We start from the raw sequence: 27,972 nt of genomic DNA, 5'->3' as shown, positions 1-27,972 counted from the left end.
TCCAGTTGGAGGGGAAAAAAAAAAAATGCCGACAGTCAGGGTGTGGAAAGATAACCGCTAAATGCTAAGTGACCTGTGGTAGCACATCCCTGTGATCTCAGCACCTAGGAAGCTGAGGTAGGGATAACAGGAGTTTGAGCACAGAGATGGCTCAGCAAACAAAAGAGCTAGCTTTGAAAGGTTGGCAACCTGGGTTCGATCCCTGGACCTTTTATAGGAGCTCGGCTGTGGAGCTCATCTGTAATCTCTATTCAAGCTGAGGAGAAGTCTGGAGCACTGTCAGGGAGGCCCAGGGGAGACTGGGGGCCGGCTAGTCGGGAGTGAAGCCTTGCCTCAAGGAGTGAGGCGAGAACAGACTCCAGAGGGTTGTCCCCCAAACTCTACACATGCTCTGTGGCCCGTGGTGCGCACAGTCACCCTCCCCCAAAATAAATCAATATTTAAAGAAAAAAAAATGGATCCAGTGAGATGCCTCATTGGATAAAGATGCTTACAGTCAAGCCTTACTTTGCAAAATTTCATCCCAGGGACCCGAGCAGTGGATCTGGGATCAAATTGCCTTGGCCAAATTGTCCTCTAACCTGTTCTCATGTGCGCACACATTTGCACACACGCGCACACACACACACACAAAACAAACAAACAAACAAATAAATGTACAAAGAAAAAAAGCACTAAACAACAACAACAGCAAAAACCCAAAATAAATGTTGGGATGTAGCCCCGTTAGTAGTCTCTAGACAGTCCAGAAAGGGGATCCTAAAAGGAGTGAGTATTTCAGGGACTTCAATCCTCAGTGTGTCCCTCATCTGTCACATTCACCCTCAAGGCAGGAGGTCTAGGCTCACCCGCAATCAACATAGGCATACAGCTGGAGGAAGAGTGGGCAGTGAGCCGCTGTGTAGCCCAGGTCATGGAGGTTTCTGGATTTGTCTGCATGTATGTATGTGCATTACATATATGTGGGAGTCAGAGGAGGGTGCTCAGCATCCCTGGGATTGGAGTGACAGAAGGTCATGACATGCTGTGAGGATGGTGTGAACAGAAACTGGGTCCTCTGCAAGAACAGACAGTGTTCTCAACCATTGAGACAGCCTTACAGCCCTTTGTGGACTATGGACATGGTTTTGTTTTGTTTTGTTTTGTTTTGTTTTGTTTTTTGTCACTAGCAGACCAGATACGCTAGAGCTAGCCAAGATGGGACTTACTCTACCCTCATCCTGTGAGCGTCACCCTAGGAAGCCTCAAACTCACAGAAATCCGCCTGCCTCTGCCTCCCGAGTGCTGGAATTAAAGGCGTGCACCACCATGCCCAGCCGAGGCACTATTTCTTTATGAATAGAATAAAAAAAATCACAATGATCTTGAATATTTCCTGTTTACTTTGTCTTGTGTGTTGATGCAGGAATTCAATATGTCGTTAGACTTAAATTCATTGTCTTACCCAGCCAGCCAGAAATTTGACATTCTCCTGCCTCAGCCTTCCCAGGGCTGGAGGGACACGTGTGTGCTAACACACCTGTCAATATCTCGAGTTTAACTGTGTTAAATATTTTATAGGGATAACCTTTTAAAATTCTCACAAGCAGCCGGGCGTGGTGGCGCACGCCTTTAATCCCAGCACTCAGGAGGCAGAGGCAGGCGGATCGCTGTGAGTTTGAGACCAACCTGGTCTACAAGCAGAGTCCAGGACAGCCAAGGCTACACAGAGAGACCCTGTCTCGGAAAAAAAAAAAAAATCTCACAAGCCCGTTTAGCAGGCAGTCCTGATAATCACCGTGCTTCCCAGGTGAGGAAAGGGAGTCTGGGGGCAAACGGCTGATTTGCCTAAAGACACTGAGACAGGAAGTTTGAGGGCTGGGAGCCGAATCTAGCATCTCAGGCCAAACATCTGCCTGGGAAGCTCTCCAAGAGCCGGGATAGTCAGCCGCTAATTACCGGATCACATTAATGAACGACTGGCTAACAGGACCACGCCCCCTGAACCTCACATGACAGTCACCTGCCTTTCCCGTCCTTGGAATGAAAACAGAAGTTCGACAAGGAAAAGCTGGGGATGTCACTCAGTGAGAAAGTGCCTGCCATGTATCCCCAGCATGGCGGGGGGGGGGGGGGGGGGGGGGAGGGGAAGGGGGCAGGGCGAGAGGGGGCACGGCCTGTGAGAGGATGGCCCAGGGGTGAAAGACATGTGCTGCCATGCTTCAAGACGGAGTTTGGAGCTCCAGAATCTACAGGGTGGGATACGAAAAAGACTCATGGACGTTGTACTCGGACATCCACATGAGCGCTGTGGGACACACACACCCTAAAGTAAATATAAACTAACAGTGATGCTTACTTCAGCCATGCAGATTCTGGTTTTTTGGTGTTGTTTTGTTTTGATTGGTTTGGTTTTCGAGACAGGGTTTCTCTGTGTAGTCTTGTATGTCCTGGACTCACTTTGTAGACCAGGCTGGCCTCGAACTCACAGCGATCCGCCTGCCTCTGCCTCCCGAGTGCTGGGATGAAAGGCGTGCACCAACACGCCCAGCTCAGCCATACATATTCTAAAATTAGAATTATACAAAGTAGAATTAGCGGGGGTGGGGGGTGGGGGTGGGGGCCTGTACAAGGATGACACTCGGGTGCGAACTCTTCCACGTTTACAATACTACAGAAAGCTGTTTGCTTCCCCGTCTGCCCAGAGATGGATGAGCTTGCTTTGTTCCTCCAAATGCTGTTGGCCGTGATCTTAGGCCTCACCCTAGACCCGGCAATGCAACCAGCTTATCAGGGAAGTAAACCTCTGAAAATCAGCAGCCAAAATAAACTTCCCCGTTGCCCCCCCCACCCCCGTATAATGACAACACCACAAACAGGCAAGATGGCTCATCTAAGGAAGCTACCTGCAGCCAAGCCTGACCGCTCTGGCTTCATTGCTGGGACCTACCTGCGAAGCACCTGTGCACAAAATTAATAGGCTAGAAGCCATACCTACTTGACCGCAGTTGGGTTAGAAGCTGGAGTCTGTGTGGAGGTTGGAATGTTGCAGATCCTAAGCCTAATTATAGCTTATCTTGTACGTGCCCGGATGTCTCTGTGACTATAAAAGTAAATCTGTTGGAATGTACAAGCAGATCTCTAGTTTCCATCAACCAAAATGCTAAGAATGTCCTCAGAGGAATCTGAGGTCTAGAGCAAGACACATTTCTGGTCTGCTGTGGGCCACTTACCTGGCGTTTCCACTGAGGCATTTGAAGCATATTTTAATTTATGATTTTCTTTATTTTGTTACGATCAAAATCTCATCTAAGTGCGATGTATTGGATCATAGAATGTTGGGTAACCTGAGCCTGTATTCATGGGCCATGGTCACACATATTTGGCTTCAGAATAATTTCTCTCTGTCTCTCTGTCTCTCTGTCTCTGTCTCTGTCTGTCTCTGTCTGTCTGTCTGTCTGTCTGTCTCTCTCTCTCTCTTTAGTCTTCAAAGACAGAGTTTTTCTGTGTAGCCTGGCTGTCCTAGGCTTGCTTTGTAGATCAAGCTGGCCTGGAACTCACAGCGATCCACCCTCCTCTGTCTCCCAAATGCTGAGGTTAAAGGCATGTACCACCATGCCCAGCCAGAACAAACTATCTCTTATCACCTTTAAGAAGATAGTTGTGTGTGTTTAAATTATTTATTTATTTATTTATTTATTTATTTATATTTTACAAGATTTATTTATTTATTTATTATAGTGTTTTGCCTGCATGTATGTCTGCAGGTCAGAAGAGGGCACCAGATCACATTATAGATGGTTGAGAGCCACCATGTGGTTGCTGGGAATTGAACTCCAGACCTTTGAAAGGACAGCCAGTGTTCTTAACCTCTCTGAGCCATCTCTCCAGCCCCGATTTATTTATTTTTAATGTATGAGCATTGGTGTTTGCCTGCGTGCATGTCTGTGGGAAGTATGTCTGTGGAAAGGCGTCAGATCCTCTGGAACTGGAGTTACAAACAGTTGTTCCTGCCTCGTGGGTGCTGGGGATTGAACCCTTGTCCTCCAGAAGAGCAGCCAGCGCTCTTACCTGCAGAGCCATCTCTCCAGCCCCAAGAGCTGTGTTGCTGTCAGCTTACCTGTCCAACCAGCTCACTTGCCCCAAAGATGATTTTAGGATGATATTGAAAGGAGCTTACTGCTGTTACTGGCACTATCCTACTTCTAAATTACTTCATTATGGTGTGGGAAATGTAAGCACAATGTACTGTCTTTTCTATCAGAAGATTACATAGGGCAAAACTCCATTTCAAAAATTGCAAAGGAGCAAGCCAAGCGGTGGTAGCACACGCCTTTAATCCCAGCCCTTGGGAGGCAGAGGCAGGTGGATCGCTGTGAGTTCAAGGCCAGCCTGGTCTACAAAATGGATCTAGGACAGCCAAGGCTACACAGAGAGACCCTGTCTTGAAAAAAAATTGCAAAGGAGCTATGTGCAGTGATGCATGCCTGTAATCCCAGCACTTGAGAGGCAGAGGCTGGTAGATCTCTGAGTTCAAGGCCAGCCTGGTCTACAAAGGAAGTCCATGACATTCAAGGCTACACAGAGAAACCCTGTCTCAGTAAAAAAAAAAAAAAAAGAAAGAAAGAAAGAAAAGTAACTGCATGGCAGAAATTAAAATTCTTCCCAGGTCAGCTCTTCTTGAAATCAAAATATCTGCTTAAGGTTGTATTCTCTGTGAGAACTGCATTCTGATTACCAGCTGCATCCTCTGTGAGGCTAAGCTCTGACCTCTTAGAGTGAGGCCCAAGACCCCTCTAGGTTAGGAAGAAACACCCATAGGACTCCCAATGGGTACACTTGCTTGCTTGATTAAGCACCACTATGTTTCCCTCTGCAAAAATAAAACATTTTGTGCCCCCAAATACTTTGAATTATTTTCTTGAGATTCTCAAAGCCCATATGTCACAAGGTTAAGAGCTCTACCAAAGTCACAGATAATAGTTAAGATAATTAACAGTTCAGGACCTGCAGGTATAGCTCGGTGGGTAGAATGTTTGTCCCACATGCACAAAGCCCAGGGTCGCATCCCAGCACCTAATAAGTTAGGTAAGGTGGTACATGCCAGTCATCCCAATGCTTGGAGCTTGGAGGCTAGAGAGTTCAAGGTAATCCTTGGCTATGTAGTTTGGGGCTAGCCTGGACTACTTAAGACCTTGACTCAAAACAAGTGAACAAAACAAACTTGAACAAAAGCCAGTTAGTTCAGGACATTCCCTGATGTATCAGTAAGGCTGGATTTACTGAGCACATGCTTGGGTGGGTGCCATTTGGACCTGGGTACAACCCAAGTCCCCTACTTTAGTTCATCTCTGAACCATTTTTATGGCGTGGCTCTCAAAGGCTCTAGGCAGTCTTTGGTAGGAGTGTGTCTCTGAAGCCTCAGTTTTGAATGGTCCTTCTCACCTCAAACACTTCTGGCTTTAGGAAGCCTCTCTGCCCTTGTTAGTCATCCCCTGCTCTATGCTACAGAGTCATGCAGGCGGTCTGTGCTATGGTGTGTCATAAGTATTTATGTGCAGAACTGGTCCCTCAACAAAGCCGCCAGAGAATGGGTATTATTCATATTTGAGTCACCAGCACTCAGTGAGCCATCATTCTAAGATTATTGAGTGAAAAACACAATGACAGCCCTGTCTCAAAAAAAAAAAAGGAAGAAAAAAAAAGAAAAGAAAAAGAAAGAAAGACACAATGAACATCATGTGGGTCCCATTCTGCAGAGCACTCTCACTGTATACTATGTCAGCTGAGCCTGGGATGACATTTATTTATTTGTTGCTTTTTCATTTTATTTATTTATTTTGAAACAGGGTTTCTTTGTGTAACAGCCCTATGTGCTAGGAACCAGACGTGAGTCCTCTGTAAAAGGAATATGTGTTATGTTCTCTCTCTCTCTCTCTCTCTCTCTCTCTCTCGTTTCTCTGTGTAGCTTTGGCTGTCCTGGACTCACTTTGTAGACCAAGCTGGCCTTGAATTCACAGTGATCTGCCTGTCTCTGTCTCCTGAGTGCTGGGATTAAAGGCGTGTGCCACCACACCTGGCTTGCTTTTGTTTCTGTGTAACTATCCTGGACTCACTTTGTAGACCAGGCTGGCCTCGAACTCACAGAGATCCACCTGCCTCCACCTCCTGAGTGTTGGAATCAAAGGCATGAGCCACCATGCCCAGCTCCGTTTGATCTGCTTGCCTTTGCCTCCTGAGTGTTGGAACTAAGGTGTGTGCCACCACCAAGCAGCCTTAGGTTTTTGATACATAATTTATTTATTTATTTTGCTTTTTTGAGACAGGGTCTCTCTGTGTAGCCTTGGCTGTCTTGGTCTCGCTTTGTAGACCAGGCTGGCCTTGAACTCACAGCGATCCGCCTGCCTCTGCCTCCCGAGTGCTGGGATTAAAGGCATGCGCCACCACGCCCGGCTTGATACATAATTTATATATCCCACAATTCACTCATTTAAAAATTATTTATTTATGTAAGTATGATGGCACATATCTTTAGTCTCAGCACTCAGGGAGGCAGAGGCTGGCACATCGCTGTGAGTTCAAGGCTAGACTGGTCTACAGAGTGAGTTCCAGGACAGCCAAGGCTATACAGAGAAACCCTGTCTCAAAAAACTGGAAGAAAAAAAAGAAGAAAAGGAAAACAAAATTAAGCAAAAAAAAATTTTTTTTTAAATTTTATGTGCATTGGTGTGAGGGTGTCAGATCATCTGGAACTGGAGTTACAGACAGTTGGATGCTGCCATATGGGTGCAGGGAATTGAACCTGGGTCCTCTCAAAGAGCAGTCAGTGCTCTTAACCACTGAGCCATCTCTCCAGCCCCCCAATCCAGTCACTTAAACCATACAGTTCAATATTATTTATTTATTTATTGACAGAATCTCTGTAATCTTGACTGTCCTGGAGTTCACTACATAGACTAGGCTGACCTAGAACTCAAAAGAGACACTTCTGCTTCTACCTCCCAATTTATTTTATATATATATATATATATATATATATATATATATATATATATATATATATTTTTTTTTTTTTTTTTTTTTTGAGACAGGGTTTCTCTGTGTTAGCTTTGGCTGTCCTGAACTCGCTTTGTAGACCAAGCTGGTCTCCAACTCACAGCAATCTGCATGCTTCTATTTTTAAAAATTTATTTTTTAAGTGCCTGTGTGTGTGCTTTTTGTTTTGTTTTGTTTTTGTTTTTGTTTTGTTTTTCAAGACAAGGTCTCTCTGTGTAGCCAACATGCCCTATTTTAATGCGGCCACGGAAACGTTTAAATTCTGTTTCCAAACGCCTGACAGGCTGAAATTAGACCCGAGTACAGACACCTAGAGTCAAAGACGATCCACGTAGTCCCTGCCGCGATCCCGGCATGCACCTCGGCGGTCCCAGAGGGCCTTGCGGCACAAGGAGACGCTGTGAGCTGTGCGGTGGTGGCGCAACGTGAGGCTCTTTCATCCCTTCCAACGGCTGCGGACGACGAGGCAGAGGCAACATGGAAGTGTAAGCGGCACGTCCAGGGTTAACCGGGCTCGGCTCGGGGCAGAGAGGCGTCTGGCGGCCAGACCTCCGGAACCGCGAGCAGGGCGGGTGGGCGGAGTGGATGGGACGGAAGTGCATGGAGGTGGCCGGCAGGGGAGGGACCTGGCTGGTCCAGGAACCCGCTCTCCGCGCTTACGGCTTTGGTTGCGTGTGCTAGGGAAACACTCTTCTGCTGAGCGACATATATCCCTAGCCATCACCATCACCACTGTCACTTTGTTTTCGTTTTTCGAGACAAGGTTTCTCTGTGTAGCCTTGGCTGTCCTGGACCAGCTTTGTGGACCAGGCTGGCCTCGAACTCACAGCGATCCGCCTGCCTCTGCCTCCCGAGTGCTGGGATTAAAGGAGTGCGCCACCACCGCCCGGCTAATGTGGAGCATCTTAGATGCTTCGTCTTGGGGCGCTTTCTCTGTGTGTATTCTCTGTCACATTTCACGTATATGGTGGTGGTTCCTCAGAATGTTCCTGGCCTTTTCTCCCTCGTTTTCTGTCAGATTGTTTACACAAAAATCTACCTCTTTTTCCTTTCCAGTCATTAGAGAGTCTGTTACCTCCTCCTCCTCCTCCTCCTCCTCTTTTTCTTCTTCTCTTCTTTTCCATTTCCCCCCTGTGGTCGGGTCTCATGTATCCAAGGTGAACTCACTAGGTATTGAACTGTTCTAATCTTCCCGCCCCGTTCCCAGTGCTGAGCTTACCGGAGTATGACACTCCAGTATGTTCATGCAGTGCTGGGGGTGGACCTCAGGGCTCTAGTCCTGGAGCTCGCTCTGTAGACCAGGCTGGCCTTGAACTAACAGGGAATCTGCCTGCCTCTGCCTCCCAGGGACTGGGAGTAAAGGCTTGCGCCGCTACTGCCCTCGCCCCTCCCCCCTTTTAAGGGTTTAGAACTTATTTTTTATTATGTGTTTTTTATTTTTTATTTTTATTATTATTTTTATTTTTATTATTTATTATTTTTTATTTATTATTATTTATTTATTTATTTATTATTATTATTTTATTTTTTATTTATTATTTATTATTATTTTTATTATTTTTATTTTTATTATTATTTTTTATTTTTTATTATGTCTTTGTGGGTTTGTACATGTGAGTGCAGTGCCCTTGGAGGCCAGAAGAGGGCACTAGATCCCCTGGAGCTGGAGTTACTGGTGATTGTCAGCCCCCTGATGGCCCGTGTTGGGATTCAAATTTGGGTCCTCTGCTAGAGCAATCCAAAGTCTCAACTACTGAGCTATCTCTGCAGCCCTCTGTGCCTTCTTAAATATAGTATATAATCAGAGGTGGGAAAGTGGACATCTTCTGGGGTGTGTGTGTGTGTTGTGCACACACGCAAGTGCTTTAGGATTACTTTCCTTTTACAGCTAGCAATATGGAGGTTTAGAAAAGAGAAACAAAAGTTACATCATAAACCAGCCAACAGGAAAAGCGTTCCTGTTGGCTGGTTATGAAGTGGGAGCTACAGGTTAAAGTGTTGATGCTTTCAGTTTTCTGTATCAAAGTTCAGCTTTTCAGAACATGAACTAATGGCGTTTTTTTTTGTTTGTTTGTTTTGTTTTTTGTTTTAATTTATTTAGGTTTTTTGAGACAGGGTTTCTCTGTGTAGCCTTGCCTGTCCTGGACTCACTTTGTAGACCAGGTTGGCCTCAAACTCAGAGAGATCCGCCTGCCTCTACCTCCCAAGTGCTGGGATTAAAGGCGTGCACCACCACGCCCGGCTTGATGTCGTGTTTTAAATTTAGGAAAGTTTAGCAATTCTGTTCCTCACTGCATTCGTAAGTTAAGTGTGTGGCAATTAGTAGGCACGGCTTACATTTTTGTTGATGTTCTGGTTTTTGGTGTCTGTGTGTTTTTAAGGAAAGTGTCAATAGATCATCCTGTTCTGTTTATTCAGAATTCTGTTTTCCAAAGTGATCGTTTACTTTCATTAAATTGACTCAGCACATTCAGAAACGTTAACAGGTCAAGTTTCGGATAGTAAGTCAGCTTTGGTCCACTAATGAACTACTTAAGGACACTAAGTAACTGCCTACCTGGAGTGTAGTTCCCGTAGGCTTTAAAAGTCGGGCGTGGTGGCACACACGGAGGCAGAGGCAGGTGGATCTCTGTGAGTTGGAGGCCAGCCTGATCTACAAAGCGAGCCTAGGACAGCTAGGGCTATTACACAGAGAAACCCTGTCTTGAAAAACCAAAATAAATGAAATAAAATATATAAAACTCACCCGGGCAGCCAAGCACTGGTGGCGCACTCCTTTAATCCCAGCACTCAGGGAGTCAGAGGCAGGTGGATCTTTGTGAGTTCAAGGCCAGCCTGGTCTATATAAACCAAGTCCGGGACAACCAAGCCTATACAGAGAAACCCTGTCTGAAAAAACCAAACAACAAACAACAAAAATCACCTGGGCCTGGTTTGTTATCCTAGCTTTTCGGCATAGCAGCAGGATCACAAGGTTAAGGGCAGCCCCAGCGCATAGCAAGTTCCAGGCCAGTCTGTGTTACATACTTAGAACCTATCTCAGCAACAAAGGAAAAACACAGACTAGGAGGGACAGGCATCCTGTCTTCACTTCCCAAATCCCGAGATTACAATTGTAAGTCACTGTACTTAGCTTTTTTTTTTAATCATTATTTTTGTTTGATTTTTTTTGGGGGGGGTGTTTGTTGTTGTTTTTCTGGCTTTTCGAGACAGGGTTTTTCTGTGTAGCCGTGGCTGTCCTGGACTCACTTTGTAGCCTAGGCTTGTCTTGAACTCACAGTGATCTGCCTGCTTCTGCCTCCCAAGTGCTGAGATTACCGCTGTGTACCAGCACCGCCCGGCTCTATTATTATTTTTTAAACAAGCAAGGTTCTTACCCAAAACCTGGGCTGGCCTTGAACTTCTTTCTGGTCCTCCTGCCCTACCTGACAGGTGTAGATTTATAGCGGGTGCCACCATGCCTAGCACATTTGTTAACATCTTTAATTTTTTATTACATTTTAATTATTTGTGAATGTGTATATGTCTTGGTGCACATGTGGGAATAAGAGGACAGTTTGTGGGAATCAGTTCTTTTCTTCCACTATGTGGGTCCCTGGGATTGAACTCGGGTCTTCAGGCTTGGTGGCTGGTCCCTTTAGCTGCCGAGGCATCTCACTGAGGCCCTACTTGTTAACAACTTTAGATAATATGTTTATTTATTGGTAGTACATGTGCCACAGCACATATGTGGAAGTCAGTTCTCTCTTTCTACCACATGGGATCAAACTCAGGCTGTCAGCTTTGGCTGCAAGCGCCTGCCCTCACTGAGCCATCTTGCCAGCCCATGTTAACATTTCAGCATGGATATTTGCTCTGTTGTTTTACACAAGCGTTCTTTTCATGCACACGTACCCATACACATTACACCAAGCCATTTGACAGTTGTAGACATCATGTTGTTATTTCACCATTTAAAAAAATACTTTTTCTGGGGGCTGGAAAGATGGCTCAGAGGTTAAGAGCTCTGGCTGCTCTTTGAAAAGTCCTGAGTTCAATTCCCAGCACCTACATGGTGGCTCACAACCATCTATAATGAGATCTGGTGCCCTTTTCTCACATGCAGGTATACATGTAGGCAAAATACTGTATATATAATAAATAAATCAAAGCTAGGCGTGGTGGCACATGCCTTTAATCCCAGCACTCGGGAGGCAGAGGCAGGCAGATTTTTGAACTCGAGGCTAGCCTAGTCTATAGAGTGAGTTCTAAGACAATCAGGGCTACACAGAGAAACCCTGTCTCAAAACAAACAATCAACAGCAAGAACAAAACCTAAAACTTTTTTGGCTTTGTTTATGTCACCTGTATGAGTGTTTTGCTTGGTATGGTGTACCACCTTTGTGCCTGGTGTCCACAAGGTCAGAAGAGGGCATTGGGTGCTTTGGAACTGGAGCGACAGGTGGTTGTGGGTGCTGGGCACTTACTTGTGTGGGTTCTCTGGAAGAGCAGCAAGTGCCCTTAGCCGCTGACCTCTAGTTCCAGTTTCCTCCCCCTTTCTCAAAATGTGACATTGTAAGTAACCACAATACTATTTATCATAGCTAGGGAACTTAACATCTGCGTCAATCCAGTGCATATCCATAATTTTTCAATTGTCTCAATAATGTCATTTAAAAATTTAAAAAATTTTAATTTCAGGCCAGATGGTGGTAATGGTACATGCCTGTAATCTTAGCCCTTGGAGGCAGAGACAGTCTGATCTCTGAGTTCGAGGCCAGCCTGGTCTACAGAGTGAGTTCCAGATAGCCAGGGCTACACAGAGCAAAATCCTTTCTTGGAAAAAAAAAAAAAAGTTCAGCCAGGCGGTGGTGGCGCACGCCTTAAATCCCAGCACTCGGGAGGCAGAAGCGGGTGGATTGCAGTGAGTTCGAAGCCAGTCTGGTCTACAGAGTGAGTCCAGGACAGCCAAGGCTACACAGAGAAACCCTGTCGTGTGTGTGTGTGTGTGTGTGTGTGTGTGTGTGTGTGTGTGTGTGAGAGAGAGAGAGAGAGAGAGAGAGAGAGAGAGAGAGAGAGAGAGAGAGAGAGGCACCGGATGCCCTGGAGTTGTAGGAATTTGTGAGATTGCTGGCAACAAACTTGGAGTCTCCACAGAAGCAGCAAGGACCTCTCACCACTGAGTCAGCTCTCCAGCCTCAGCAGTGGCTCCCCGCAGCCAGCAGAGTGCTGTGGTGACAAGCTGCACCACCTTGCCTGTTTTTGTGCTAACAATATTGACTTGAATAGTTGGGCAGTGACCTGGAATGGCCAAGGTCAATTTTCTCAATCATGACAGCAGAGTGGGGTGTGATTTGGAAATGACACACCAGTGACGCCGGGGCTGGGTTCATTGGCCCTGAAGAGGTCTCCAGGGGCAGTGCTCCTCTGAGCACACAGGGAGTGTAACTCAATTTCATGCAGAAGCAGGCAGCCTTGTGGGCTGACGCCCTGCCTAAGTGGACGAGATTTGATTTGTCTCTTTCCTGTTTTTAGACTGGCTCTCATTGGACTCAGATTGGCCTCAGCGTCTGTGCAGCTGAGGGTGACTTTGAACTTCTGAGACTTTTGTCTGTACAGGTCACCATGCCTGGTATATTTGGAACCTTGTGCATGCTAGGCAGGCATTCTCCCAGCTGAGTCCTGCACCATTTTTCTTGTGTTAGATTCTTTCTTTTTGTTGTTGTTGTTATTTATTTATTTATTTTTTGAGACAGTTTCTGTGTAGCCTTGGCTGTCCTAGACTCGCTCTGTAGACCAAGCTGGCCTCCAACTCAGAGCGGTCCACCTGCCTCTGCCTGCCTGAGTGCTGGGATTACAGGCGTGCACCACCTCAACCCTCTTCTTTCTAAATATAATATCTGTGACCTGGGCGCAGGTTCTTTGGGGTGAGATTTGTGAAATGGCAGCCGTTTGCTGGATCACCAGTGGCGTGTGGCTCTGCTCTGGATTGGATTTCTGTGCTGACGACACTGTGCTGTTGACTCCTGTGATAGCTGTGGAAGAATTGCACCTCAGTTGCTGACAGGGGGAAGCAGCCATCTCTCACGCCCAGGGTTTTGAAATTCTGCGCTATCATTTTCATCATCTAGGTGCGCTCCTGGTGAAAGAACACACAGTGGGTTTTGCTGCACATTGTGTCAGCTCTAGACTGCTCTACCTAAATGTGTAGGATTCTGTTAGTAGTTTCCTTTTACCTAGTCTAGTCTGTCCCTTGGGAGACAGAGGCAGGCGGATCTCTGTGAGTTCGAGGCCAGCCTGGTCTACAAAGTGAGTCCAGAACAGCCAAGGCTACACAGAGAAACCCTGTCTCAAAACAACCAAAACAAAAAACAAACAAACCCCCCCCAAACCCAAAAAACTTATTTTATACACATAGGTGTTTTCTCTACATGTGTGTCTGTATACCATGTGCATGCCTGGTATCTTTGGAGATCAGAAGAGGGTAGAGGATTCCCCCTGGATTGGAATTGCAAATGGTTATGAGCCTTCATATGCTGGGAATCGAACCCAGGTCCTCTGGAAGAGCAGCTAGTGTTCCTAACCACTAAGCCATCTTTCCAGCCTGATTTTTTTTTTTTAATAATGGCCTCCAGTCTTAAAACTGTCATCTCATTTCACCTAAACATCTTTATGAAGTAAGACATTTAGTACCTCGAGTAAAAAATAATGACATTTTTTAAGCACTTGCAGAGTTGTAGATAATTACATGTTTACATTTAATCCTGTATATAATCTTACAAAGGTGTATAGTATAGTTTCCATGTTGTAGATGAGAAGATTTAGCTATAGAGATGAAATCACTTTAGAAAATCCACACCGCCAATGATAGTATGGGGTTATGCTTCAATTTATTTAAAAGATATTTATGGGCTGGAGAGATGGCTCTGTGGTTGAGAGCACTGGCTGCCTTTCCAGAGGACCCTGGTTCAATTCCCAGCACCCACATGGCTGATCACAACTGTCTGTAACTCCAGTTCCAGGGGACTCAACACCCTCACACAGACACACATGTAGGCAAAACACCACTGTACATAAAATAAAAATAAATGCTATTAAAAGAAGTTTAAAAATATTTATATATGTGTGTGTGCGTGCGCGTGCACGTGTGTGCCTGTGCATCGTGTGAGTGCGTGTGCCCTTAGAGGCTGGAAGAGCGCTTTGGAACAAGTTACAAGTGGTTGTGAGCTGTCTGATATATGTGCTGAAAACTGCACTCCAGCCCTCTACAAGAGCAGCGAGATCGTAGCCACTGAGCCATCTCCCCAGCCCCGTGCTGTACTAGAGCATCTCCATGGTTATATCCACATCTTACACTTGGTGGAGAGGAAGTCTGAACCTACGCATGCCTGGTTTAAAAACCGTGTCCTTAGCTGGGTGGGGTGGCACACACCTGTAATCCCAGCACCCGGGGAGACAGAGGGGGACGCATCTCTGTGAGTTTGAGGCCAGCCTGGTCTACAAAGCGAGTCCAGGACAGCCAGGGCTACACAGAGAAACCCTGTCTCAAACAACCAAACACCAAGCCAAAACAAAAAAAAAAAAAGAAAAAGTGAAGTTGGTTTTTTCTGAAATTGCTTGCCCGGCAGGACTTAAGGTGCTTCTGGTTTAGCTTGTTCCTGAGTTCCTGAGTTAGGTAGCTGGGTCTTGGCTAAGGGGTATTTCTGTAGACACTTGAAACATCTGGACGGGTGGGAACTGATGGTGGCTCACTGTTCTTTTTTTTGCAGGAAGGATGCAAATGCGGCGCTGCTCAGTAATTATGAGGTAAGGAGCACCACGGGTTGGTTTAGTCTTTGCTTGTGGAGAGGTTGGATTGATCTTTAGAAAGGACAGCTTCTTTGAAGTTTCCCCTTTAACGCCGGGCAGGTGGCCCCTGGTGCTCTTGGAATGGTCTGAGTTTGGTGAGGCACACATGGCTCTTCAGGGAAGCTGGGGCACTGGCTCAGTACAGGTTCCTTCCGCAAGCCCAGAGTGGCCAAGGCAGCCGCTGTCCTGGAAGAAGGCTGCCCTAGAGTCACGTCTCTGTGTAGGCGTTGCCTGCGGACATGTTTGGCCTCTTCCTAGTTACCACCCTTCACCTCACTGTCTCCTCCAGGTGCCTCCAAGGTGTCCATGCCTCGCTCTGAGAGTAAGGCTTGGCTTGACCCACCATTTGAATACTTTAGTAAGAATGAGCAGGCCTATCACTGGGGGGTGGGTGGAAGGAGGTTGGCCAGAGGGGGTGTTAGGATTTTTACCTGCCTTCTACTTTGTCTGCGTCTAGTCTGCTGCCAGCCGAGCAGCCTGATAGGAGAGCCCCCAGCGCAGAAGGACCTGCCCGTGAACTAACTCACTGTCAGTTCCCATGTCCCAGTGAGAACTCAGTCTTGGAGGAGGTCAGGGACTCTGTGTGTGTGTGTGTGTGTGTGTGTGTGTGTGTGTGTGTGGTGTGTAGTGTAAATGTAGTGTCCATAGAGGCCAGAATGGGTGGTTGTGAGCTGGCCTATGTGAGGGTCCTCTGTGAGAGCAGCACATGGCTCTTGGCCACTGAGCCATCCCTCTATTTTAAATAAACGGATGGTTTGAGCTGACTTAGCAAGGAGAGCATCTAAAAGATATAAAGGGACATAATGCTTGCTCTTGACCAGCTGTGGGCAAGCGGGTTTGTGGAAAGAAAGCGGCCTTACCTGACTGTCTTAAAGCCTTGGAAGGCACACACCTCTCGGTGTTACCGACAGGTGTCTCCTCTGCCTCCTCCTAGGTGTACCAGTTACTGACGGATCTCAAAGAGCAGCGGAAGGAGAGTGGGAAGAACAAACACAGCGCCGGGCAGCAGAACTTGAACGCCATCACCTACGAGGTGAGCCCTGCTGCGCAGGGAAATAGGGATGTGTTCACCTGCGAGTTAGTAAGACAGAGTAAAACCATCCTCACTTGTAGACACTAAGTGCACGTTTGGGGTCCCCGCCTGAGCCACTGTCAGGTGATCCCAGTCAGCTGGCTGGGATCCTTTTGCTCTCCCAGGGTGAGAGTCCTGGGCGCGCAGGAAGCTCTTACATTGTGCTAGTGCTGGTCTGCAGTGGCCAGTGGGAAGCGCTGTGGATGGCGCCCTCTGGTGGTCTAACCTCAAGCAGGCTTTTGGCCGTGAGGCTTTCAGCACTGTTGCTGGGTAGGCCTCAGTAGGATTCTGCAGCTCTTGGCAGCAGTTGACGATGTAGCTTCCCAGCAGGACTGGGTATTGGGACTCTTCAGCCCTCGATGGCCCCAGTATTACACTTCTGCAGGCCTGGGGTGCCTGACACCTTTGACCCCAAACCCTTGATGGCTGTCTGGACTCATCCAGAACTACAGCCTGCAGTTTCTCTTCTTATGTAGCTCAGGAGGAGTTTGAACCCCTGATCCTCCTGCTTCTCTTTCCAGGTGCAGGGACTTAAGGCATGTGCCACCACACCCCTGGCTCCTTCTCTGGTCTTTACAGCCTTGTGTCCCTTGGTCTCAGCCCTCCGTTCACCCTGCATGCTCACCATCTCTCTTGTTTTGTTTGTTTGTTTTTCCAGGCAGGGTCTCTCTGTGTAGCCCTGGCTGTTCTTAACTCGCTTTGTAGACCAGGCTGGCCTCGAACTCACAGTGATCCGCCTGCCTCTGTCTCCTGAGTGCTGGGACTATAGGCATGTGCCACTGCACCTGACTCTCCCCTTTGTTCTTTCTGGTTGCTCTCTTACTGCTATGGCTGCTCCGAGAGGCAGCTGCCATCGCTCTTTTGTTGCTATGGCTGCCAGCCTGAAGCTCTGTGTCATCTGCAGTTGTCAGAGCAGCTGCCCGTGCTACCTTTGCATCTTGGCTGGCCAGCACTCAGCTTTGCATCTCCAGCTGCCCCACTGCTCCTGCAGCCTGAGCTGCCAGCAGCCCTACAGGTAGCACCCTTGCTGGTCCTCTGCTGCTGCTGCTGCTTCACTATCTGTTGCTTCTTCCTGATGCCAGTGCTGCTTGCTGTACTAGAAATGGGAGAGGGAAAATGTCAGATGAGCAAAAAACCAAACACTGCAGAGAAGCATTTTATTGGACTGCAGATGTGTCTCCCAGGGATCTCACCAGGGATCTAAACAGCCTACTTAGTCAGAGAAGGGGTGTATTAGTCAGGGGTATCTAGAGGAACGGAATTAATGGGATGAAAAAAAATTGTAACACACACACTAACATACACACTTCTACCAGCTTTAAAATAGTGACAATGGGAGAGTCACCCCGAGAGCCGAGACCTCTGTAGTTACTTGGTCCCTCAGCAGACAGAGTAGTTCCACAATGGCTGTCTCTCAGCTGTGGGGGAGCACAGTTGCTTCGTCCACAAGGCTGAGCTGCTGGTCCCGATGCCATGATGAAACCTTGGAAACACCGTTTTTTGCTCTCAGCGTAGGAATCAGCACCAGTCACAGGACAAATGATCTCAGCAGTAGAGGGAGGCCCTGTGAACAGAGGGAGGCCCCTTCTGCCCTGCCCTTTTGTACCTGTCCACCGCACTGGCAGACTCTCCATATCAATTGAGGTGATCCAGATACGTGTTTAGGTGAGGCTTCCTGCTCAGGTGATCCTAATTTGTGGCAAGTTGACATTAAGACCAACCATAATAAGGGGTGATGGCTGTGACCACAGCGGACCACACGTGCAGATGAAGGTTTTTGCTTGCTTTAATCATAGCCTTGCCTCTTTCACACAAGTCACAGTAGACCCTCTGCAATGCCTTCAGGGGAGATGCTCTTCCTGTGGCTTGCATGGAAATGCTTCTTGCAGGGTCATCTAGAGTTCACTGTGATATGGTAACCAAAAAAGCCAGGATAGATTCTCAAAACAGTCCTGTCTGTCCAGGAGCCACAGCCGCATCACGATGGCTATGCTGGCATGGCAGCCCACTGACTGTTGTACTGACAGATAGGCCAGAGCAGTACGGGAGAGCCCAGCAGCTACCTGGGAGGGGGCGAAACGGTCTCGCCCCACAGGATCTTTCCTTATGTATGGGAACTAGTGCTTATAGTGAGAACAGAAAGAACACTGATACTGATTTTAACAGTGCTTTAGCAATGCTTAACATCTGCCCAGTGCCCAGGGAGAGGTGGGCTCCCTCCCATCTGTCTCAGACTGAAGCTACTACATTCACAGTGACAGTTTGCTACAAGGAAAGGATTCAAATTAAAATTGGCCAAGAGAATCAAAAAACAGGGGAATACCCAAGTCATAATTTCTACTGTCCTCACACACAGACTCGGGTCATATTCCTTTCCTAAAGCAGTATGTGGTCCTAGACCACATGGTGCCAGCGGGGAAGCACACTGGGTCTTGATGTACACTGTCTTACTGCTAGCTAACCTTGCTCTAAAACTGTACAGGTGGGGCCAGCCACTAGGCTATGCTGATAAGCAATTGCAGTATGACCCAGGGGCCCAGGTATAACATCTCAAGGCCCTGGAGATCACTACCTACAAGTCTAGGACAAAGGTCAAAACTGTTCAAGTACATATACATGCATAGACTCACAGAATTAAAAATAAAAGTAAATCTTAAAAAAAATCCTCAAAATTTCCATATCTTATGCTTGCCTTTCTTTTGTGTATTTAATTTTAGACATTAAAATACATATCAAAAACACCATGCAGGAACCAGAGCCCTACGATTGTCCAAGAGTTCCTCACAGCAATGAAAAGCCACAAGCTGACCAAGTAAGTAAGTTACTCTCAGTTGCTAACAGGTAACACAAACCATGGCGAGAGTGATGTCACACATTGGCCTCATAGTTGCACGCAGCCCTGTTTTAAGGTAGGACCCTGGTGCTGTGGGGAAGACACCTGAGAACTAGGCACGAGGGCTTGGAGAGCCCCGCATGCTTAGCTCAGCCTTTTCTCGGTGCCCCAGCTCAGAAAGCTCTTTCCCGCCTGTCATTACAGCCAAACTAGGTTAGAAGTTGGGCTGCGGATTGAAGTATTGGGTTGAGAGCAGCCCTGCATCTTTTCCATGGTGGAGAACTTGCTTGGCATGGCTAAAGCTCTGGGTTCTAGTCCCAGTGCTGCTAAGAGAAAGAAAAGGAAAAGAGGAAAGATTGGAGAGAGAGAGAGGAAGAACCCTGTAAAATAGGAACTGCCTTGCAAATTGATTCAAAATTGGTTGTAATTTTATGCTTACAGGGCGCTTCAATAGTCAGAGGATTATTGGCTCTCTTTTCCAATTTTCAGTCTTCAAACTAATTCATCAGGTCTTCCTGGTTCTCTGACTGCCTGGGCAAAAGCTCCCTGCAGTGTTGCACTATGGCCAGTAGAGGGAGCCAGCCGCCTTCTTGCTCCATGGCTGCCTTCTGCCTGTGGGCCTGCATGGCTGGTGAAGGGGCTGCTTGCCAAGTAAGACTGGCCGGGGCCTTGTAAGACAGGAACTATGTTTAACAGGAGAGCAGCTAACTGTTGTGGTTACAAATAAAGGGATGGCACGAAACAGATCTGATATGAGGAGATTTATTTGGTGAAGGGAAGAGGAGAGGAATTAGGGCCTGAATGAGCCATGAAGGTGGAGAGAGAGACAGTGGGAGAGCAACCAGAAAGATGGGGGGCGGGCGGGGAGACAGAGGATGCCCCAGACACAGGGAGGGGAAGAGAAACCCAGGCAGAGGGAGAGCGAGAGCTCGCCGTGACTGGTCGGTCCTTTATATCTGGTGCACAGCTGTTGGTGACGTCAGAGGTTGCAGCTTGCTAAACAACCTAGAGGCAGGCTAGCGGGGCTAACATGTCCTTAAAGTCTTATATTTGAGCCAGGCAGTGGTGGTGCACGCCTTCAATCTCAGCACTCAGGAGGCAGAGGCAGGTGGATCTCTGTGAGTTCGAGGCCAGCCTAGTCTACAAAATGAGTCCAGACAGCCAATGCTACAAAGAGAAACCTAAACTCGAAAAACCAAAAAAAAAAAAAAAGTCTTATATTTGATCTTGAAGCCCCTTCTTTGTTTTGCTCTGTGGATCCATTGCATGGCTTAGCTAGCTTCACTGCTGCAGTGCTTGAGGGCAGGCCAGGGCTGTGTTTTGTTCAGCTTTGGACTCATGTAGACCTTTGGACTCATGTACAAAGTAGTACAGTTGGAACTCAACCCTAGTCACTGTGGTGCTGTGTGTTATGTAATTTTTTATATAGTGTGTTACCTTGGTCTCTACCCAAACCGCTTCTTTAGTATTTTAGATTTGCCCTGAGCTCTTTGCTTCTCGGTGCCTAACTGGTAGCCCCTGCCTACCCTGAGGTCGCCCCTGCAAGGCCCACAGCTGTGTAGAGCACTCAGGCTCACAGGCCAGCTCAGCCAGGTCTGTGGTAATTCTGAGCATCTTCCACTTTGAGCACATTGCTTCAGGGGATTGACAGCACACTTTGAGATGTGGACCTCAGACTGGCAAAGCTCACGTGTAGATGATGGCTTCTCAGCTTTCCCAGCTCTCTTCCCCGACTGCTCTCTGAACATAAAGTCCTGCTTCTTGCCTCCTCAGGGCTCCCACAAGCTTCTCTTAGAAGTTGGGGCTTCCCTTAGCCTCCCCCTCAGACTACATTTGTAGTGTGCCAATTCTGTCTCGGGGCTGTGATGAGGAGACGCAGCAGAGAGTACTGCGGTGGCGGCTTCAGAGCTATTTTGTTCCCAAGAGGTGATGGTCAGGCGAAGGAGGTCTCCAGATGAGGTGAGGAAGTACCACCTGCCAGGCAAGCTGTGGAACAGGGCAATGGCTTGTGGCTTTTCTGCATCACGTGAGACCACTTAGTCAAAGTGGAGGCCTGTGAAGATAGGCTGCTGAGGAGCAGGTCCCTCAGGGTTCCTGGGGGTGAGCCAGAGCCACCCGAATGCATACCAGAACAAACCTGCGAGATGGGTAATCTTACTCTCAAAACTGAGCAGTGACTAATCTAAGAAGATAATTTTATCTTTATTTTCTTTAAACGGAATTAAGAAAATACTTTTTCATTTTTCAAATAAAAATTAGTATAACAAATATGGGAGTTCTGTTGTTGCTGAGTTTTTTTTTTTTGAGTTTTTTATTTTTTTGTAATATTTATTACTATGTATACATTGCTCTGCCTGCATATACACCTGCAGGCCAGAAGAGGGCACCAGATCCCGTTATAGATGGTTGTGAGCCACCATGTGGTTGCTGGGAATTGAACTCAGGACCTCTAGAAGAGCAGTCAGTGCTCTGAGCCATCTCTCCAGCCCCTCAAATCTGGTTTTAAAACTGCACGTCTGCTGTTGCTCTCTTAGGAAGCACTGTGCCTGCGTACCCTGTAGGATAGTGGCACACATGGACCACTGAGGGGAGGCCTGGTGTCCCCTCCTCTTCTGATTCTTCCTTATTGCAGGGCCACGTGGCGGGATTCTCCACTTCTTTTCTGACAGTAACTTGATCAAGACCCAGAGTCCTTCAGGGCAAAAGAGTTTAAGCCGTTCGTGCTTTTCTTTTGACAGAGCCGAGAAGCTTCAACTGCTGAATCACAGGCCGATGACAGCTGTGGAGATCCAGCTGGTGAGTGGGGGAGGGGCCATGGACTCAAGGGTTGGTCTATGGGTCTGAGATGCAGAAATGCTGAGAATGAAAAAGCCAGGGCCTGCACACCCACCCGTGCCGTAAGTCAAGGGAGAGGCTGGAGGTCTCACCAATTGGTTCTAGTTCATGTGGCCTTGAGAGTGGGAAGCTGGAAATGTAATTCCTTCCATGGGTTTGGCAGCCTTGCGTCCTCTGCTGCACCAGGGCTTTCTGGCCTTGGCTTGCCTGTGGGGTTATAGCCAGCCAGATGTTGGATAAAAGCCTTAAACTCAGAGTGTCTCCAGCCCACCTTCCACCTTTGTCTTTCCTTCCTTCCTCCCCTGGCCTCCTGGGCCAGCCTCTAAGCAGAAGCTCTTGTTCCGGCTGATATGCAGTTGTCCGCCCTTTCTTTGCTTCTGCCTCTGCTTATATTCTGTTTTGTTTTGTTTTTTGTTTTTTGAGACAGGGTTTCTCTGTCTTGGATATCCTGGACTCACTTTGTAGACCAGGCTGGCCTCGAACTCACAGCAATCCACCTTCCTCTGCCTCCCAAGTGCTGGGCTTAGAGGTGTGCGCCACCAATGCCTGGCCTTCTGCTAATTTTCTCTCTCTACCACATAGCGTTGCTCTCTGTAGACATTTCACAGCTCAGCCCTGCGGTCACTCCATCCTTCTCCTGCTTCTGCACCGCTGGAGATGCACTCCTCCCAACAGGGTCTCAGTCAGCCCCAGTGCCTCCGCCTTCCAAGTGCTCGTAAATGTGGTCTCATGTTCCTGCATAGAAGTAGCTCACGAGTGCACGCCTTTAATCCCCGCACTTGGGAGCCAGGAGCCAGAGGCAGGTGGATCCATGTGAGTTTGAGGCCAGCCTGGTCTACAAAGCAAGTCCAGGATAGGATAGCCAAGGCTACACAGAGAAACTCTGTCTCAAAACACCCCCCCCCCCCAAAAAAAGAAGTAGCTCACAGAGCCTCAGATGCACAAAGTTCAAACTGCAGTTAGAGAGTCAGGCTTCAGCAGTGGTGGGCAAAGAGAGTAGGGGTTGTCCAGGGAGCAAGTGAAGACAAAGGCCAGCGAGAGGCTCCTCTCATGTGCTGTGTGGCAGGTCCACCTGTCACATGGGGCAGAGCATCAGCAAGCAGGTCCTGCCACCTCCAGGAAAAACTTTGGTTTTGGGAATTAGTAACAGTTTCCAGAGTTTGTCTTAGAAATATTTAGCTTCTAGCCAAATGCCTTTAATCCCAGCACTCTGTAGGCAGAGGCAGGTGAATCTCTGAGTTCGAGGCCACCCTGGTCTACAGAGTGAATTCCAGGACAGCTAAGGCTACACAGAGGAACTTTGTCTTGAAAAAACCAAAAAAAAGAAAGAAAGAAAGAAAGAAAGAAAGAAAGAAAGAAAGAAAATATTTAGCCCTTAAGCGGGGGTTGGTGGTGCATGCCTGTCATCCCCCTGTTGTGGAGGCTAGTGGGTAGTAATTTGAGGTCAGCCCAGGTCATCTAATATGCTACTATCTTGAAAACTATATGTAATAAACAAAAATAAAAGTAGTCAGCTCTTTGTAAAATTTACAAAAATATGGAAGACAATGGCCAAAGTACCTCTATGATCTTCAAGAATTTTTTCTTTAAAACATTTGAAAGGTTATAAAGAAGTTAATTTTATACTGAAACCTTCATTGTCTTCCTAAAGTTGTTTCTCTTCTTCCAAATGTACACAAGATTAAATTATAAAAATTCCTTCCATCCTGGGGAGCTTCCTGGGGGATTTGGCCTTTATGCTAAACAGAGGTCCCCGGCTGTGTGTCCTCGTTGTTCTAGCCCTCAGACAGATTCCGCTTACAGGAGAGAGAGATCAAGAAACCGCTCCGCGCCCCTTGGGTTAAGGATCACATGCTGGGTTTCCTCCAACTTTAATCAGCACCATATGCTACTCCTGGCTGAGTGACAGATGGAGAGCAGAGATGAGGGGATTAGCACTGCCCCATCCTGAGCCTGAGGAAAGCTCTGGGGTTGCTTAGTGAGAGAGCTGACCGCGTCTGAGGGGCCTCGCCAGTGTCACCCGCAGTGTTGGAGGAGGACAGAGAGTCTCACCTTCTTATTCCAGAGCACCAGTGAGCGGCTGGCAGGGGTCTGGTTAGGGACCTTGACATTGTTCCTCTTCTAAGGTGTGTCCCAGATACAGAGGAGAGGGGGCTTTTCTAGGGGAGTAGGTCATATGGTAATGGGAGCACAGAGCCCCCCCCCCCCCAGAAAGCCTAAGATACTACAAGATTGGCTCAGTCCAGGTGTGAAATCCTCAAACTCAAGGAAGCTGATGGCTTACAGCCTGAGGCCCGCCACAGGACCTGAGCCCAGGGGCAGGCATGTTTCTGACCACCTGAAGGCCAGAGAGCCTGAGCAGGAGTGTCCCAGGGCGAGAGGGAAAGGTCCCGCTCCAGGGAAGACAGCTGTAAGAATGGTGCTCCCCTGCACTGAGAGTAGACGCTCTACCCCAGGTCCCTTAGCTCACACACAGGCTTCCAGAGACACCTCACAGATGCACCCCAAACCTTACTGGCTGGCCAGGTATGCTTTAGTGCACCTCACGTTGACTCCTAAAACCACCCATTGTACCACTGAGACAATCGATTGGAACCCCAAGTGCTTCTCTTGCCTCAAACTCTTGTTTCCCCTTCTAGACAGAAGTTTTTCCTGCCCTGTGTCTCCCCAGACTCAGAAAGTGGCTGCACTGCCAGTGTTTGTTAGAATTCAGTTGCGAGCAAGGAGCACCTCAGCTGGTGTTTGCTGTGGTCTTTTGGTGGCTGTCCACTGACTGAGGGGCTCTGTGAAGAAGTGGGCCTGCCCGGTGACTCCAGCTTGCTCTGCTGTGGCCCATTTGGAGCAGTCTAGGAGCCCTCCGAAGGTGGCTCAGTGGACTCCGTGAACTCAGGCCACTTTCCTGCCCAGCACTGCTACCTGTGCCCAGAAAGTTCCATGGCTACACAGCCCCCCTGGCTCCCTTAGTGCTCACTTGTAGGCCTTTAATTTGGTCCGAGGAAGCTGATGCTTCAGAGGCTACATGGCTGCTGGGCCAAATAGCCGGAAGTCATCGCTGTTGCTACAGCTGAGTTCTCCTTATCCAAGAATTCTGTGTTTAGCCTTGGCCCTTATTCCCAGGATATCTCATTTAAGGGCCAAGTTTCAAATCAGAATTCATTTCTATTTCATATATACTATAACAGATGGATTGAAAGTAATTGTATACAGTATTTCAGGTAAACCCCTGCTTTTTTTTTTTTCTTTTAAACTGCAACCTGTCAAATGAGGGCAGAAATACACTTTTCCACCTGGGTGGAGAGCAGTTTTTGGTCATGTGTTACCTAAGGAGATGCCGTTAGTGCTGAGAAAGGCTCTGAGTCTTAGGCTCAGCCGGTAAAGCTCTTGCTCCAGAAGCTGGACCAGAGTGCAAATCTCCCAGACCCGCATAAAGATAGTGTAAGCGTCTGCAGTCCCAGAGCCCCTCCAGGGAGACGATGGCAGAGAGAGGAGAGTCCCTGAAAGAGACCAACTCTTCCTGGAGTACATACGCAGTCCGACCAACAAAAAGAGCCTGGCTCAAGCTGGGCAGAAGATGAGGACTCTACCCAAGGTTTTCCTCTAATACTTTGTCCTTCTCTCTCCCTTCCTCCCCCCCCCCCCTTCTCTCACGTGCTTGAACATGCATGTGTGCGTACACACAAAGATTTAAAACTTTGAAAATAAAAGAGAAAGCTTTAAAATGTTTTTAGTTTTAAAGCCTCTGATTTCTGATTAGAGCTGCTTGGCCTTTGTTAGCTTTGGGGTCATGTGAGGAAGGCTGTGTGCTTGGGCTGGCAGCTTACAGTGGGGAGCGGCCTCTTCTGGAGTGCTTGGCAGCCTCCAGGGATTAAGAGAGCTTTGTCTCTGCAGAGATCTGTCTTTCACTAAGGGCAGTCGCTAGTGCTGGCTCTTGTCTGCAGAGGAAGGCCTCAGAGGCCTCCAGCCCGGCTCACACCAGAGGACTCCGTCCTGTGGCTGGACAGCATCGGTGTTCCAGAAGGAGTTGGTGTGGAGTTTGAAGGCCTGGCGCCTGCTCACTGCGGGGCAGGTGGAGCGTCTTTCAGGGTGCGGTGTCTCATCACTCGTCTGTCTTTTTCTTGGCTTTAGGTTTTAGGGCTCTGGACTTCACTAGCTCCAAGTGCCCGGTCAGTGTGGTTCCATGCACCCCCGTATGGGGGAGCACTTCACAGATGCTTCGGCCAGGCTGTTAATTGACCACGTTTGCTGGTTATTCATCGGTGTGCAGTCTCCCTTAGGACTAAATCATCAAAGCCGATATTTCCCTCCAAATCCCTTTCCTCTTTGGGGACATGCTATGTTGGATTACTGCCATCAATTCTGTGTGTCTGATCTTAACACGACGCCTGCATTCATTCATTTATTCATTCATTCATTTATTTTGAAGTAAGGTCTCATGTAGCCTCGGTTGGCCTCAAACTTAATATGTAGTAGGCGCTGGGCTGATCCCCCCAAGTACTGGGATTATAGGCATGTTATCAACATGCCTGTCTAAAAGTGCATTTTTGTTTGTTTTTGTTTTTTCAAGACAGGGTTTCTCTGTGTAGCCTTGGCTGTCCTGGACTCGCTTTGTAGACCAGGCTGGCCTTGAACTCACAGCGATCCACCTGCCTCTGCCTCCCGAGTGCTGGGATTAAAAGGCATGTGCCACCATGCCCGGCAATCTCGCAGTGTCTTGAAGACTCTTTCTTTGGTATCGTCCATGCCCTCTGGCTCTTGGAATCCTTCCATAGATCCCTGAGCCTTGATGGGAGGTTTGATAGTGTCATCTCATTTAGAGCTGAGTGCTCCAGGGTCTCTGTCTGCGCACTGTCCAGTTGTGGGTTTCTGTTAGTTCCCATCTACTGCAAGAAGAAGCTTCTCTGATGGGGGTTGAATGATGTAATAATCTATGGGTATAGCAGGGTCTCATTGGTTTTTCGAGACAGGGTTTCTCTGTGTATTAGCCCTAGCTATCTAGGAACTCTGTTTGTAGACTAGGCCGGCCTTGAACTCACAAAGATCCACTTGCCTCTGCCTCTCCAGTGCTAGGATTAAAGGTATGTATACCACACCTGGCAATTGTGGCTTTTTTCCAGACAGGTTTCTCTGTATGTAACAACTCTGGCTGTCCTGGAACTCGCTCTGTAGACCAGGCTGGCCTAGAACTCACAGAGATCCACCTGCCTCTGCCTCCTGAGTGCTGAGATTAAAGGCGTGTACCACCATGCCTCACCTTTTATTTTTTTTTAAAAGATTGATTTTTTTTTACTACATATATAGTGTTCTACCTGCATGTACACCTGCATACAAGGAGAGGAAACCAGATCTCATAATAGATGGCTATGAGCCACCATGTGGTTGCTGGGAACTGAATTCAGAACCTCCAGAAGAGCAGACAGTGCTCTTAACCGCCGAGCCATCCGTCCAGCCCCGCTTTTATCTTTTTATAACACTGTATTCTATTCTTCCTTTCTTAGAGGACTCCTGCCTTGCCCTTGGATACTAGCTACTTAAACTCTGTGGGCATTTTAAATGAAACACACATATTAAAGCTTAAAAGCTAACGTGCACATGTAAGAGAAAACATCCGCGTTTGTCTTTCTGGGTCTGGACTAGGATGATCGGTTCTAGCTGCTCCATTTCTTTGTAGATTTCATTTTTCTTAACAGCTGAACAGTATTCCATTGCATAGGTATACCACATTTTCATTATCTGTTCATCAACCGATGGATGTCTAGGCTGTTTCTAGTTTCTGTCTGTCATGAACAGAGCATCAGTGAACACGGATGAGCAAGTACCTCTGTGGTAAGATGTAGAGTCCAGGAGTGGTACAGCTCAGTCATGAGGTAAATCGGTTTTCAGCTTTTTGAGGAAGTCCACACTGACTTCATAGTGCTGTGCCACTTTGCACTCCCATCAGTAATGGAAATGGGCTCCTCTTTCCCTGCATCCTCACCAGCATCCGCTGTCATTCGTTTTATTGATCTTGGGCATTCTGACTGAGGTAAAGTGAAATCTCAAAGCAGCCTTAATTTGCATTTCCCTGATGGCTGAGGATGTTGAACATTTCTTTAGTAAGTGTTTCTCAGGCATTTGTTTTTTATCTTTTGATCTCTGTTTAGTTGTATACCCCACATTTCAAACATTGGGTTGTTTTCTTGGTGTTCCAGGTTTTTTTTTTTTTAGTTCTTTGCCTGTTCTTGGTACTAATTCCTCATCATATGTATAATTAGTAATATTTTTCTATTCTGCTGGCAGCTGCTTTGCTTAAGTCATGGTGTTCTTTACTGCTTTTTAGCTTCGTGAGGAAACATTTGGTAGTTGTTGGTCTTCATGCCTCTGGTATCAGTAT

At 47.5% G+C, this 27,972-nt stretch overlaps 1 protein-coding gene across 2 annotated transcripts in view; it reads left to right on the top strand.

Annotated features, from left to right (window-relative positions):
* The first annotated feature begins 7,325 nt into the window (after positions 1-7,325).
* The window catches only part of CRCP (CGRP receptor component), a 33,811-nt gene continuing 13,164 nt past the window's right edge, over positions 7,326-27,972 (top strand). The window contains exons 1-6 of one of the 2 annotated variants that reach the window (XM_084762586.1): positions 7,326-7,520; positions 14,784-14,820; positions 15,797-15,895; positions 18,652-18,746; positions 21,506-21,563; positions 24,274-25,418. In XM_084762586.1, coding sequence (XP_084618712.1) covers positions 7,513-7,520; positions 14,784-14,820; positions 15,797-15,895; positions 18,652-18,746; positions 21,506-21,563; positions 24,274-24,375 — 399 coding nt within the window. In that variant the 5' untranslated portion in view covers positions 7,326-7,512 and the 3' untranslated portion in view covers positions 24,376-25,418. Of the gene's footprint in view, positions 7,521-14,783; positions 14,821-15,796; positions 15,896-18,651; positions 18,747-21,505; positions 21,564-24,273; positions 25,419-27,972 lie in introns of those variants that run through there. The other variant, XM_084762585.1, reaches the window with a different exon arrangement.

This window comes from Acomys minous (genome assembly GCF_964271855.1).
Source record: "Acomys minous genome assembly, chromosome: 16".
Lineage (NCBI taxonomy): Eukaryota > Metazoa > Chordata > Mammalia > Rodentia > Muridae > Acomys > Acomys minous.
The sequence above is the reverse complement of the archived record's forward strand: the minus strand, read 5'-3'. Positions and strand labels throughout refer to the sequence as shown.